General features: G+C 49.1%; 1 protein-coding gene across 8 annotated transcripts in view; it reads right to left on the reverse strand.

Annotated features, from left to right (window-relative positions):
- The window catches only part of HECTD1 (HECT domain E3 ubiquitin protein ligase 1), a 247,790-nt gene that overhangs the window by 197,556 nt on the left and 34,452 nt on the right, over positions 1 to 15,782 (reverse strand). For all 8 annotated transcript variants that reach the window (XM_075330091.1, XM_075330086.1, XM_075330090.1 and 5 more), the window contains exon 3: positions 6,208 to 6,442. In XM_075330091.1, coding sequence (XP_075186206.1) covers positions 6,208 to 6,442 — 235 coding nt within the window. The remainder of the gene's footprint in view (positions 1 to 6,207; positions 6,443 to 15,782) is intronic.

The raw sequence follows: 15,782 nt of genomic DNA on the forward strand, positions 1-15,782 counted from the left end.
TTAAACATTTTTTAGAAGCAGATTCTGCTTTCCATTCCTTTAACCACAAGGCTCTGCGCAAAACTACAGAGTTGGCGGAAGCCATTGCGGTACGGCTCGTAGAGTCCAGTACCGCATTAATAGCGTAGGTCGCAAACGCAGACATTTGCGTAGTTAAGGACGCCACTTGCGGCACTGCTGGACGTATGAAAGAGTCCACCTGTGCCAAACCAGCTGAAATAGCTTGGAGCGCCCACACGGCCGCGAATGCTGGAGCAAACGACGCGCCAATAGCTTCATAGACAGATTTCAACCAAAGGTCCATCTGTCTGTCATTGGCATCCTTAAGTGAAGCCCCATCCTCCACTGCAACTATGGATCTAGCTGCAAGCCTGGATATTGGAGGGTCCACTTTTGGACACTGGGTCCAGCGTTTGACCACGTCAGGGGGAAAGGGATAACGTGTATCCTTAAGACGTTTGGAAAAACGCTTGTCCGGATAAGCATGGTGTTTCTGGATTGATGCTCTGAAGTCAGAGTGGTCCAGAAAGGTGCTCAATTTACGCTTGGGATACAGGAAATGGAATTTCTCCTGCTGGGCAGCTGCCTCCTCTGCTGAAGGGGCTGGGGGAGAAATATCCAACAGCCTATTGATGGCCGCTATAAGGTCATTTACCATGGCGTCACCATCTGGCGTATCCAAATTGAGTGCGGTGTCAGGGCTAGACTCCTGATCACCCACCTCTGTCTCATCATATAGAGACCCTTCTCGCTGAGATCCTGACCCGCGTGATGACGTGGAGGGTCTCTCCCAGCGAGCTCGCTTAGGCGGCCTGGGACTGTCATCGGAGTCAGAGCCCTCAGCCAGTGATGCCTGAGACCCCCGTGAAGTACGGATTAGTTCCAACTGAGGGGGACCGGGGAACATAGGGACAGTAGAGTCCATGGTCTGAGCAACTGGCCTGGACTGCAAGGTCTCCAGGATTTTTGTCATAGTCACAGACATTTTATCAGCAAAGACTGCAAATTCTGTCCCCGTCACCGGGGCAGGGTTCACAGGCGACTCTGCCTGGGCTACTACCACCATAGGCTCTGGCTGACGAAGTGCCACTGGGACTGAACATTGCACACAATGAGAGTCGTTGGAGCCTGCTGGTAGATTAGCCCCACATGCTGTACAAGCAGTGTATACAGCCCGTGCCTTGGCACCCTTGCGTTTTGTGGATGACATGTTGTTGTCTTCCCAGAGCAATATAGGGTATACAGCCAAGAAGCGACCGTACAGTGCAGTATATATATCTAGATATCTGGTACAGGAAAAAGTACACCAATACACACTGTGGCACAAGAGGGGCCAGCACTAAAGTGCTGCTTACCGCCCGCTAAACGCGGGTGTGTGGTCGCCAGAAATCCCTAGTCTTGGGTCTCCCAGAGCCTGTGTCCGTCCTCCAGCCAGAACTGCATGCAGGAATGGCTGCCGGCGTCCTGTGGAGGGGGGGGCGGGCCCTGGGCGTGCCAGACCAAAAGCGGGAAACCTGCGTCCCACTGTGCCAAGTGAGAGGGCTGGAGCATGTAAATAAGGCTCCAGCCCTCGGCGCTGAGTAAACGTACAGCGTCTCTCCCCTTCCCTGATTGACAGGGAGGGGGCGGGAACGAAGCGGAGCTAGGCCGCAAAAGCCTGGGACTAAATTTATAAGCGCCGCCGCCGTAAAAGCGCGGTCGGCGCTAAGTCCCCGGCGCACTACAAGTCCCAGCCGCGCCGCCGCTCCGAGAGTGGCCGGCGCGGTAGTTCCCAGTACATGAAGTCACACAGCTAAGCTGCTGTGACTCAAACCCCAGCGTTACTGTCCCCGGCGCACTAACACACCCAGCAAGTCTGGTGTGTGCGTGCCCGCCTGAACGGGGACACAGAGTACCTGAAAGTTGCAGGGCCTTGTCCCTGAATGGTACACAGCTCCTTATCCATCAGGTTCAACTGGGTCTGTGGATGGAGCCCGGCCTCAGGGCTTGGGGGCCGGTAAGATCCCACTTCCACAGAGCCCCTCAGGGGGATGGGGAAGGAAAGCAGCATGTGGGCTCCAGCCTCCGTACCCGCAATGGGTACCTCAACCTTACGAACCACAAGTGGGGTAAGAAGGGAGCATGCTGGGGGCCGTATATGGGCCCTCTTTTCTTCCATCCGACATAGTCAGCAGCTACTGCTGACTAAACAGTGGAGCTATGCGTGGATGTCTGACCTCCTTCGCACAAAGCAGAAAACTGGTGAGCCAGTGATCCCACTGGGGGTGTATAGCCAGAAGGGGAGGGGCCTTACACTTTTTAGTGTAATTGCTTTGTGTGGCCTCCGGAGGCAGTGCTATACACCAATCGTCTGGGTCTCCCAATGGAGCGCCGAAGAAATCAGTGATCCCAAGGTGTGTAACAAACAATAAAATATATTATATATGGTACCAATAAAAATGTCACTTTGTCCTGCAAAGAATGCGGCCCCCCAAATTATTTTTTTTCCTCTGTGCGGCCCATACACCCAGCCGAGTTTGAGACCCCTAGACTAGGGGCAGAGATAGTTCTATACATTGCAATATATGCTATTGAAGGGTTAAAATGTAAGATCATTGATATGGGTAATATTTACGCTGAGGGGGGAGGGAAAGTTTATAGTTCTGCTCGTTATTGCTGAAAATATAAAGACATGTTTTGTATACTTGGTGAAAAATAAAAATTTATCTGATTAAAAAAAGAGATGCGGTTGCGCTCACTTCCTGTTGATTATTCATTTGGTCAAGGCAGGGAAAAGGAAGCCGATGCTGACTGGAAGCGGGGCTCGCATGACGTTACAATCCCACGTGAGCCCCAGCATCAAGAGCCCGGACACCGCTGGAAGGGCTCCAGTACAGGAGGGGAGTATAGGCTTTATTATTTTACCTGGGGGAAACATATGGAGTCAAACAGGGTTGTCCTAGTAGTGGACAATCCCTTTAATCAACATTACAGTGACATTACATAGATGACATTAGTTTAAATCCTTGTTTCTGTTTGAGAAAACCACCTGCAAATTTTTATGCAAATGAGCTGTTAATCCAGCTTTCTGGCCATTCTCCTTATTCCCCACCTGTCGCCTGTCAGTGACAGACAGGTCACTATTGTCTCCCTCGCCCGAGTTCCGCTAATTCTGCAGCTCTTTTCGGTTTTGTGCAGAGATAAGCAGACTTGCTTCTTGTGGAGCGCATTATGTAAAATCTCTGCTTATAGTGCAACTGGGCGTTTCTTCAGTCTGTTCTGCTGACGTGCACTTTCACCCCTGCCACGTCTGGCGCTGATGGGCTGGGAGATTGGCTGCAGAGTTGCGATGGGCAATATCTGGTACGGAGGGGTGAAGGTGCACACAACCAGGGAAGACTAAAGAAACATATTGCTGAATTATAAGCAGAGATTTCACATAACGTGCTCCAGAATAGACAAATGTGATTATCTCGGCAATGGAGAGACGCAGCACAAACAAATGTAAAAGAACGGCAGAATCAGGGGAGCTCAGGAAACGTACAATTTTTTGAGCAAGTAAAAGGTTTTCTTTGAAAGGGAACCAACCAGCAGGTTTCTCACATATACTCGTAAAGTACAGGCAGTGCCATGCTGGTGCTAGGTGCGGATTCACATCATACCTTCAGATTACAGATTGGATGCTTGATTGCAGAAAAATCCTTTACCAAACCTTCAGAAATGTCATCATTGGTGCAATGGCTTCCGAATTGGGGCAGCACTATAATATGGGTCGGGTCTTGTGTAAATATTTCTCCCCTGTGTGCTTGGCTGGCTGTTATGTAAATTTCTTCTCTCTATTGCAGCCATTATAGTTATGGCCGGCGCATGCACAGTAGAATCTTGAAGTATTACAGGAACTCTTCAATAAAATGGTGTCGGAGTCAGGGCATGCACATACCGCTACCTCCAGCGCCATTTTATTGAAGACGCTGTCTTCTTGCTTCTAACTTGTCAAATGCACGTGGCATTGGCTATTGTGCCTAGGGTGTTGACAAGGGCAGAGGATGTGAGTGCGCATGCGCCGCCTACAGAATGATCATTTGACAAGTTAGAAGCAGGACAGTGTCTTCAATAAAATGGTGCTGAAGATAGTGGTATGTGCATGCGCAGACTGACGCCATTTCATTGAAGAGTTCCTGTAATACTTCATGATTCTACTGCGCATGCGCCTACCATAAGTATAATAGCAGCAACAAAGGGAAGAAATGTACATAACGGCCAGATAAGCACACAGGGGAGGGATATTTACACAAGACCCCACTCATATAGTACTGCGCCGATGCTGAAGCTACTACACCAATGATGACTATTTGGTTTGATGAAGGATTTTTCCACAATTAAGCATCCAATCTCTAATCTGAAGGTATGATTGGAATCAGCACCTAGCACCAGTATGGCACGGCCTGTACTCTATATGTGAGAAACCTGCTGGTTGGTTCCCTTTAAACAATAGTTTAGACATTCAGCAAGGAGAGCTGCGGATAGCTGGGTCTACTTTAGTAGCAGACGTGTGGATAACCAGTTATTTACTAGATGCATAGTGCACACTGTAGTGGTAGCATAGTGGCTCAGTAGTTGGCAGGTTTGCCTGGCATCACTGTGGTCTCGTATTAAATTGGACCAAACCCAACATCTGTGGTGTATCGACCGTATTTTACGGATTATAAGACTCACTTTTCCTTCCAAAATTTTGGGAGGAAAATGAGGGGTGCATCTTATAATCCAAATGTTGCTTACTGGGGATGGTGGAGAGAGGTCACAGGAGCAATGTTGTGGGCGCTATGCTGGGGCTGCGAGCACTGTGCAGGGGCTGCGGGCGCTGTGAGCCGCAGATGCTGTGTTGGGGCTGCGGGCGCCATCCTGAAAATGTTGTCAGCGGTGCGGACTTCAAATAATAGCGCCTGGAGTCGGTGCATGCGCAGATGGAGCTCTCTGCTCAAGATCTCATCTGTGCATGCACTGCCTTCAGCACATTAAACTCCCAACAGCGGACTTAAGGAAAATGGCGCCCGGAGGTGGCGCGTGCGCAGAGGAGATCTTGACCTCCATCTGCGCATGCGCAGACTACGAGCACCATTTCTTTCAAAGCTGCCTGTCTCACTGTGCCTGCAACGAGCATTTGGGACACTCACCGAACTGCCCGCATCACCGCCCCCTGTGACCCCACTCCACCAGCACCGCTGCTACTCACTCTCGGTAAAGGCTGCTTTACACGCAGCGACATCGCTAGCGATGTCGCTGGTGAAAGCACCCGCCCCCGTCGGTTGTGCGTCATGGACAAATCGCTGTCCGTGGCATACAATATCGCTAATACCCGTCACTTGTACTTACATGCCTAGCAACGTTGCTGTGGCTGGCGAACCGCCTCCTAAGGGGGCGGTTCGTGCGGCGTTACAGCAACGTGACACGGCAGGTGTCCAATAGAAGCGGAGGGGCGGAGAGCAGCCAAAAGAAACTGACGCCCACCTCGTTGCCGGGGGACGCAGGTACGGTGTTGTTCCTCGTTCCTGCGGTGTCACACGTAGCGATGTGTGCTGCCTCAGGAACAACAAACAACCTGCGTCCTGCAACAGCAACGATATTTGGGATTAGAATGACGCGTCAACGATCAACGATTAGGTGAGTAATTTTGATCGGTAGCGGTCGCTCATACGTGTCAACGCAACGACGTCGCTAACGAGGCCGGATGTGCGTCACGAATTCCGTGGCCCCAATGACATCTCGTTAGCTATGTCGTTCCGTGTAAAACCCCCTTTAGACACCCCCGGAATGTAAGACGAACCCTCCGCCCCACCCCTTTTTTTTTTTTTCCATTTTCTTCCTTTAAATTTGGGGTGCGTCTTATAATCCAATGCATCTTATAAACCCGAAATATATGGTAAATTATTTTCTAAATGTATAAATGATTTAGTGACAAACTGGATGGACCGGGGGCTTTTTTCATCCTATATAACAATGTATGTTGTCGGTGTTGCAGGATTTTTCTGGTTTTCTTCCACAATCCTATAAACCATGCTAATCGATAAATAAGCTTTCTAGAAAACAGGCCCCTGTGTAGGAATCTGGGGTAATGATATATTTTAGGCCCCATTGGGGACCGAGAATGAGGTGAATTTCTGTGCAGCTCTTTGGAATATGTTGGCGCTATAGAAAGACTATTACATGTATAGTCTCAGCGGTCCTTACCTTCACACATTGCTCCGCTAAGTCCCGGCTGGTACGATTGTTGAGCTCTACCACCACAAGTCGATTGCAGAGGGCTTTTATGGCTCCTTCCACCCCCACAATGCGCCGGGTACATTCAGCGGACACGTCTAGGTAATACGTTATAGCACGGGCGGTGACCTCCAGCACATTGTCCGGGGCGCTCTCATCCAGAAAGATCTTGCATAAAGCTGGCAGAAAAGTTCGGGGAGGACACCTAAACAACACGGAGAAAAGGAAACAACAGGCAATGAACATGGAGATCTTATGATTGTTTCATTGCCCTTTAATAAACTTTAACCTGCTTGGCACCAGTGTTGACTGATTCCATCAACACTAGAACCTTTGTGTATCCTGAAGCCAGCAGACGGGCGGCTGATTGTCACCTGTCACAGGCCTAAGGGCTACGTACACCTTACAGTGTATATTGTGGTTTTCATCCCAAAGGCAGATATAGAGGTGTTCTCAGCTGAAAACAAAAGGCTCTGAAGTCGTCTCACAGCAGCTGAACCTCTCTTCGAAGTTCTTGATGATCCGATAAATGGTTCATTTATACAAGGAGCAATGTCATTCCTTTACTGTAAAGCCCTTTTCATGCAAAGCAATGATGCCTACTTCAGAAAACTATGGCTAACAAAAGAGGACAATGATATCAAGAAGCAGCCCCCTTTTTAAAGCAACTAATCAGCATGACAGAGTGATACCTGCTGCCTTGTCCTTGTTGACACTTCCTCCTGAGCTAAGGAGATCACCGAGATGGTGTAAAAGAAAAGGTGATACCTGCTGCCTGGGCCTTGGTGACACTTCCTCCTGAGCTAAGGAGATCACCGAGATGGTGTAAAAGAAAAGGTGATACCTGCTGCCTTGTCCTTGTTGACACTTCCTCCTGAGCTAAGGAGGTGGTCACTGAGATGGTGTAAAAGAAAAGGTGATACCTGCTGCCTTGTCCTTGTTGACACTTCCTCCTGAGCTAAGGAGAAGATCACCGAGATGGTGTAAAAGAAAAGGTGATACCTGCTGCCTTGTCCTTGTTGACACTTCCTCCTAATCTAAGGAGAAGGTCACTGAGATGGTGTAAAAGAAAAGTCAATTTATGGTGATGCTGAAATTCAGTAGAATTTTTTTTTCTGTGGTTAAGTTAATTTTCATGGCATGAAATGAATTTATATTTTTTTTTTGTAATTTACCTGATCACTAAATGGGAATCTAGAGTTAATGCGAATTGCTGCTAAAAAAAACAACAAAAAACCTGAAGCAAACTTTCAGGCGAAAAAGGTTTAGTGGCATGCCCCAAATGATAAAAGAAAAATCTTTTTTTGTATCCAGGTGTAAAAAAGCACCAGAAGGTGCCGTTGTCTAAACATATATTATTGATATTCCCCGTGATTCTTCCTCTGCTTTTATAGTGATAAAATAAAGGAGATGTTGAATACATTTGGGGTGAGCCGCTGACCCCTTTTTCTGCTGAAAAGACCCGCTGTGTTCTGATTGTGGTCATATACCCCAATTGTTCTGCGAAAAACATTACAAATATATCATAGCTCCCGATTCTGATGACTCTCTGCTCTCCACTCCCTGTCCTCAGGGCTCGCTCACACAAGCGTATAACCCGGATGAGGGCTCCCCGATGTGTCATCAGATACCCCTCACACCAATGTTATACTATGGGCCAGTGCCGATGAGCAGATTTTTCTTGGCAGCATATATCAAAAATCATACATACAATTTTATGAGCGAGTGTGAAATGTCGTACTGCCCTGATGACAACCGAGGGCAGTCGGATATACACCGACACAGACAATGGAGAAGATGGACAAATTATGTTCTCCATTGTCTTCTCCTCTGTGCTTGGCTCTTATGGGAGAGAATCACATCCAAAGCAAGGAAAAAATGGAATCCAGCTCCAAAATGAAATAACAGCATTCAATCTTTATTTAACTATTAAAATCCAGATCCGAATTCATCATAAAAAACATAGCTGATGAGGATGTGATGATCTGAACGGCTACAGACGCATTAAAAAACATGAGGTGGAGCTACGCGTTTCAGACGTACTCCAGCGAGAATTGTATCTCACTAAGCTGACACTGATCAAAGTCTGATCGGAGTGGCATTAGCACAATCGGGACGATTGGATGAGAGAGAGGACATACGCTCGGGTGTCCCCTCTGGATGAGAGCGCATACGCTCGGGTGTCCCCTCTGGATGAGAGCGCATACGCTCGGGTGTCCCCTCTGGATGAGAGCGCATACGCTCGGGTGTCCCCTCTGGATGAGAGCGCATACGCTCGGGTGTCCCCTCTGGATGAGAGCGCATACGCTCGGGTGTCCCCTCTGGATGAGAGCGCATACGCTCGGGTGTCCCCTCTGGATGAGAGCGCATACGCTCGGGTGTCCCCTCTGGATGAGAGCGCATACGCTCGGGTGTCCCCTCTGGATGAGAGCGCATACGCTCGGGTGTCCCCTCTGGATGAGAGCGCATACGCTCGGGTGTCCCCTCTGGATGAGAGCGCATACGCTCGGGTGTCCCCTCTGGATGAGAGCGCATACGCTCGGGTGTCCCCTCTGGATGAGAGCGCATACGCTCGGGTGTCCCCTCTGGATGAGAGCGCATACGCTCGGGTGTCCCCTCTGGATGAGAGCGCATACGCTCGGGTGTCCCCTCTGGATGAGAGCGCATACGCTCGGGTGTCCCCTCTGGATGAGAGCGCATACGCTCGGGTGACCCCTCTGGATGAGAGCGCATACGCTCGGGTGACCCCTCTGGATGAGAGCGCATACGCTCGGGTGACCCCTCTGGATGAGAGAGCATACGCTCGTGTGACTGGGCCTATAGATAGCAGCAGGGAGGAGAGGTTGTATACAGATTTCTAGAATGGAGAGGGGGAAAGTAGTCACAGTCTCAAGGAGGGCAGAAAAAAAACAGGCGGTAGAAAGGAGGGAGAGAAAATATGTGCAGGATAGAGCGAATGAAGAAAGTAGTACCATGGATATAAACAAACAACCATCCAGCCATATTACACTGAGTGGGATATTGCCACAAGTGACAGATCTGAAGCTTGAAAGAGGAGACCTAAGCATTAATGAAGGAATGGAGGCTGCAGGCTGAGACTTGCAATGTTATTAACCAAAGGTAAACAGACATGTAGAAATCCCTTTCTACATATCAATGGTGTCTGGTGTGTAAGAGACCCCAGTGACCAGCCCTGTATGGCCACTGCAGCAGAGCATGGTGATATATACAGGCCGCTCAGTAACAGGAGGGTGCAGAGCGGGTGGCAGCTCACCACGTTGCTGTCTCTGGAAATATGGCTTCCAATTAAACAGATTTGGTAGCTGCCATGAAACACTTGAAAAAATAGAACAAAATCCAGTGTAATTCATGGACTTCCAGATGGATAAAACATAGCTTTTATGGTGATTAAATGTGAATCTACAGAAAGCAATAGATACTGCAAAAGGTGGAGTAGGCACAGACCTACACGTTTCGGCACAGACCTACACGTTTCGGCACAGACCTACACGTTTCGGCACAGACCTACACGTTTCGGCACACCGGCTTAGTCATGGTCAGAATGTAAACTGAGACCCCCGACCATAAGTAGAAACAAAGTGGATAAACCGGCATGTCCGCTCGTGATCAGTCACCGGCATGAATAGCACGGTAACGCACAGCACTAATCACTGGTGTGAGCAAATATTACCAAATATCACAATAAAACCCAAACGACTGCGGTCTCTGTAGATTCACTGTTATCACTATAAAAGCTAAAGTTTTATTCTTCTGGAAGGCCAAGAACTACGCTGGATTTCTTCTTCATTTTTCCATATTTTTTTGTGTGGGACCAAGACGACATTAATAACCATTGTCCAGTTGTGACAATCACTTTCAATGTTTCACCAAGTCTATATACATATGCGCCGACCCTGCAGCGGTCCAACCGCTTGGATCCAGGGTTTGCTGTGGCTCGAGGGTCTCCGGACCCGGGGTCTCACGGCCACTTCAAATGCAAAGAAAGTATGTACAGGGGATAGGAGTTTGTGACACCAGCCATGGTTCGCAGTAAGGGGAGTACCGCCGCTGCCAATGGGAGTACTCGGGGGAGATGGAGTGGGGCAGCCAGATGACGTTCCCTCCACGGGTAGGGGAGGCCCCAAGACTCTGGATGATGGAGGTGTAGGGGAGCGTGTTGCAGATTGGAAACAGGGGAGGACAGCGTACTCACTCAGGCAGTGTTGGTAGTGATGCGACCGCAAAGCAGACTCTGACACAGAAGTAAACCAAGTCTCTGGGTGCCACTGCCACTTCAGGGGAGCTCGTCCGGGAGTCCACTCCCTTTGGTATTGCAGATAGTCTGTACCTTGCCTCCATGCACTGTATTTTAGATGTTCTGAGTGACCCCTCCGCTTGAAGCTGTCGGGGCCCCGCTCCCCGTTATTAAGTAGGAACTCTTTGCTCTCGATGGCTGACACTTGGGATTTCTGTAGGCCGCATAAGCTGGAAAGCCCTATCCCCCTCGTTGTGTTGATGCCTTCGATCTCTGAGCTCTTAGGGAACGTTCATAAAGATACTATCCTCCACAGGATAATTATCAGGTTGCGTGCAGCTACTCACCGATCTAGGGTCCAGTACCCCACCGTGCTCGGTACCAGTTTGGTTACTAGGTACTCCGGTGCCAACCGTTACCCAAAACTAAGCCTGGCACCTTTCTCCAAAACCCTGTGACCGTGTCTCTGACTCATTCGGTCCCAGACCACCGTCTACAACCTAGCCAACTTCTCCCAGGGAGCTCCAACTCCCAACGCCTCACTATGAGGGCTACTACCAACTCTTACTTCCTCTCTCCGACGTCCCCCCCCACCAGTCTGCCTGACCCCTAGGCTAGTGGCCCATTTCAAGCTGGACCACCCACTGGTGTGCCTGACAGGGTGTGGTGTGAGGTGTGACTAGGATTTGAATGCTGATGGAGCAATACCAAAGGTTAGGATCCCAGAACCATAGGGGGGTTGAGTCCTGCACCAGAAGAGGAAGAAGTGCAGTTCCCTGTGACACCCTGATTAGGTCAGGGGCGTCACACAATATCCCCATAGCTGGAGCCCCATCATGTTGTCACTTTCCTGGGTTACAATGGCTTGAACGTCACTGCACCCACTGTGGTGTGGGGTATATAACAGTATCTTAGGCTATGTGCCCACGCTGCGGAAAATGCGCGGATTTTGCCGCGGATTTCTCGCGGAAAAGCCGCGGATTTTCCAGAAATCTGCAGCACAGCTACTCCCCAGCCATTTCTCTGGCATTTGGGAAATGCTGTGCCCACGCTGCGGATTTTTCCGCAGCGGAAATCGTGCGGATTTTCATGCGGAAAAATCTGCAGCATGTCAATTAATGTTGCGGATTTTCGTGCGGATTTTACCTATTCAATTGAATTTAAAAAAAAAAAAAAAAAAAAAAAAATAATCACAAAATCCGCGTCAAATCTGCGTCAAATCCGCACCAATGAAAAGGTGCGGATTCCGGGGGAAAGCTGCGGATTTTGATGCAGAAAAATCCGCAGATACAGAGTCCCGTAGGCACATAGCCTTAATGCACTAAGGGCACAAAAAAGCCTTTTACTTCCCACCAATTACACAAGCATTCCCTATTATTCACTTATTCCCCAGCTATCTTATGTCTTGCTACACATTCCAGTGCATAGTAATCCAGACCTCATTCCTACAAGATTATCCATCTGCAGCTTATACAACCACAGCCCTGCAGTAAATGCGGCCACAGTCTGGATCCCCTGTCATGCTTATGCCTAAAAACGAGCCCCAATTTCAAAGGGAAGCTGTCACCAGATCTGAAAGCATTATGTTGTAGGGGCAGATACCCTGATTCCAATGATACTTCATATACTAGGCTGATTGCTGTAGTTTTGATAAAAGCTCTGTTTTATCTCCTGTAGCTTTACCAGTTCTCTGAATGCAGAGCTCTGTTTAACCCACCCACTGCACTGGTTGATGGATTTCTGCCTATGCACAGTGTACACAGAAAGCTGTCAATGAGCTGTAGGAATGGGGCTATACTGAGCTCATGAAGCAAGCAGCCCAGTGAGTGAAACACTGACCTCAGCAGTGTAGCGCCCGTGCCGGCGTCCCCGCCCTATCCAGCTATTTCCTCCTGGCAGGGACACCAGCGCACTCATGCTCCTGGCTACTCAGCAGTGGAGCCTGTCCCTGTTCCTGCTGCCGGCTCCCAGGACCTGCGTACACCGCACAGGTCTCCCAAGAGCATGCTTAAAATACCTGCCTGCTTTTAAACGCCAGGGTGTACTAACCCGGAGGTGCCTCTCAGCCTATGGCTGATGGGCACTAGGTACTTAAGGCATCCTCCCCCTCTAGAAGGTGCCTGAGCAACATGGTCTTATAGCTAGAGACACGCTGCTAGTTGTCAGGTCCCGTTTGAAGGTCCCTGTGCCTGCTAACCTGTACCTATGTTTTACTACCTGTCTGAACCAGCCGTCCTGTCTAGTGATGGGCGAGCACTAAAATGCTCATATGCTCGTTCCTCGATTTGAGATGATAAAACACTCGGCTGAGCTCGACGCAAATAACAAGCATTATGCAAAGTCAATGATTGGCTGTATATGGCAGAGATCCAAACAGCCCAGTCAAAAACAAAGCCTTTCTGGCTGGAGGAAGGGCAGGAGGGGGTTTTGGTCACACTACGTCCAAAAACTTTGTTTTATTCCCCAGAAGAGCCAGAGACAGTGAATCCCTGGGTGCCTGCGCACATCATGCAGTGAAGAAAGTCTGTGCGTTGTGGTATGGAGGAAATATCAGGGCACTCGCGATAGTCGGCAGACCTCCGCGAGCACGACTGAGTAAGGAGCGGTGCTGTGCATGCTCGCTCATCACATCTACCCTTGTAGTAATCCCATGTTGCACCCGGAAGAAGTATTTCCGAGCTTCTATAAATCATCCTCCAAAGGCTTTACCAAATTGAAGCATTTCCTATTTTAGTTATTACAATTATACCACATTTACACCCCATCCTTAAAAACAGAAGACGAAAAACCTTGGCTTTGATACCAATTCAAATACTGCTGTCTATCGACCCTGCATGCCTATGGGACAACAACCCAAATGTATTCTTGCTTACTTTCATCCCCATTTACAGGTCCCAATTTAAAAGGGTATTCTCTAGTTATTAAGTTGCTTTACTTAATTAGACATAATAAAAATAAGCAAGATTGCAATTGACTTGCTTTTTCTATCTCTTGTCAATCATCTGGAATGAAAGATTTTATCTTTCATAGTGTACAGCTGGTTTCTATGGAGCTGGGCCACCAGTGCCTGCCAGACCATGGCTGAGAGTGTGCAATACTTACACTTTAGCACAGAGGTTAACGCCACATATCCCTGTGTGTTCTCTCCAGACCACTGATACAGTAGTTATTTGCTCACCTCCCTCTGCTCCTGACAAGCTGCTCTTATCAATCCTGTATAATCACAATCTCAGGCACTAAGCATCATGGCTTTTATTGAACTGTGTGATTGATCAACACACCTTGCTATCTTTACGCGTAATTATGGTGGTCACAACAAACCACTGATAGCTGATTGTGTTAAGGTCCAGTGACACATAACGAGATCATGAGCGAGATCGCTACTACGTCACAGTTCCCGGATCGCTGCTGAGTCGTTGGTGAAATCGTATGTGAGGTGTCACACACACCGACTTTAGGAACGAGCATGCGACCTGTATAACGATCTTGTAAGTCGTCGGGACCCTGTCACACAACAGCTGTGGTAACGATTCCGATCTCGATTAGGGGCGTAGTGAAATGCAGTGAGCCACGTAGGCGTCAATTTGCGTCGCCTTTTCCACACCCCTCCGCTCCGATTGGTGGCCAATACTGCGTTCTGATTGGGCAGGTGGGCGGACCTAAAAAGGTAACTTTTGTATCGCGTCATCCTTTGTCACTTCTTTTAAGCTTTGCTTTGAGGATAGAACCTGCGACTCCACCCCGATTCATTCGTACTTTGTGCTCGGCTGCTTGCTTGCTTTTCGGATCGAAGCTGCATCTGCACCCGGATTCATCCCTCCTTCGTTCCCGAGTGTTTATCAGCACCAACCAATCGGTGCAGAGATGGCGCGGAAAAGGCGCCGCAACTACACGCCTACGTGCCACACTTAAGTTCTAATCTAGGTCGTTAACAAAATCGTAGGTAGGTGTCAAACATACATACATACATACAAAAATGGCCCAGGCTGTTCAGCATCGACCAATGATTTCACAGCAGGGGGCAGATCGTCAGTACGTGTCAAACATGACGAGATCGCTAGTAAAGTCATTGTTGCGTCACAGAAACTGTGACGTTGCAACCATCTCGTTCACGATCTCGTTATGTGTGAAGTGGCCATTACAGCAGAACTGTGCTGTGCTTATAGTTCCACTAATACTATAATTCAGCTGCTCCCCAGCACTGTAAATCAGGGAGGACAGCCCAACTGCCGGAGACCTGGAAGTAAGGAGACTGCAGCACGGCCAGCTGCTTAACCCCATTACGACCGCGTTACGTTTTAAAACGGCACTAAAAAAGGGTACTTATTCCTTTCTGCCGTTTTAAAACGGCGGTCGGAAAAAAGGGTCTAGCGCCCCCCAGAGTCAGAAAATTTCCGGGGTCTCAGCTGCCGGGGGTAGCTGAGACCCTGGAGATCATGATTCGGGCCGGTTTTTCCGGTCCCCGCTCACCTGATGACCGGTATACACCGTATACCGATCATCAAGTTATAGTAAATGACCGCGCCGGTAAAAAATCATTTATCTCCCATCTGGCATGATCAAACATGCCAGATGGGAGATAAATCTTTTTCCCGGTTCCCTCCGGTCCCCTCGGTATCCCCAAAGTGCCCCCCCCGACCCCCAACCCCCTCCCGAAAATCCAAGATGGCCGCGCGCATCGGAGAGCACAGCAGCGCGCCGGCCGCATTTACAGTGTTCCTATGGTTTCTGTCGTATGTGCCATAACACATACGACAGAAACCTGCTCCCTAGGCCCTGCCGGGTCCCCCCCTACCCCCACCCTGGTGTCCCCCGGTGTCATACATACCGGAGCGCTGATCCCCCGCGGCCCCCTCCTCCGGCTCCTTCTCTGCAGACTCCGGTCACATGTGCCGAGCAGATGACAGCTTCCTGTGTTCAGAGACGCTGGCTGCTGCTCAGCACTGTGCAGCTGTGACCCGGGGAGGGTGGGTGCAGATTCTTTGCACCCACTCTCCTCAAATGGAGGGTCTGCCCTCCTAGAAAATGGGGAATACGTTCCCTGAACGTGTCCCCCATATTCTAGAAGGTCCAGAGTCGACGTGGGACGTCCAAATGGATTATAGTGGATTTTTTTTTTTCTTTTCAATAAATTGGTCAATCAGGGAAAGTTTTGGGGAGTGTTTTTTCAAATAAATTTTTTTTTGTTGTCAATTTTTTTTCTTATTACTGTCAATTAGTTATGTCGGGTATCTGATAGACGCCGTGACATAACTAATTGCTGGGCTTGATGCCAGGTGACATTACACAC

This window comes from Anomaloglossus baeobatrachus, chromosome 12, assembly GCF_048569485.1.
Source record: "Anomaloglossus baeobatrachus isolate aAnoBae1 chromosome 12, aAnoBae1.hap1, whole genome shotgun sequence".
In the NCBI taxonomy this organism is placed as follows: domain Eukaryota; kingdom Metazoa; phylum Chordata; class Amphibia; order Anura; family Aromobatidae; genus Anomaloglossus; species Anomaloglossus baeobatrachus.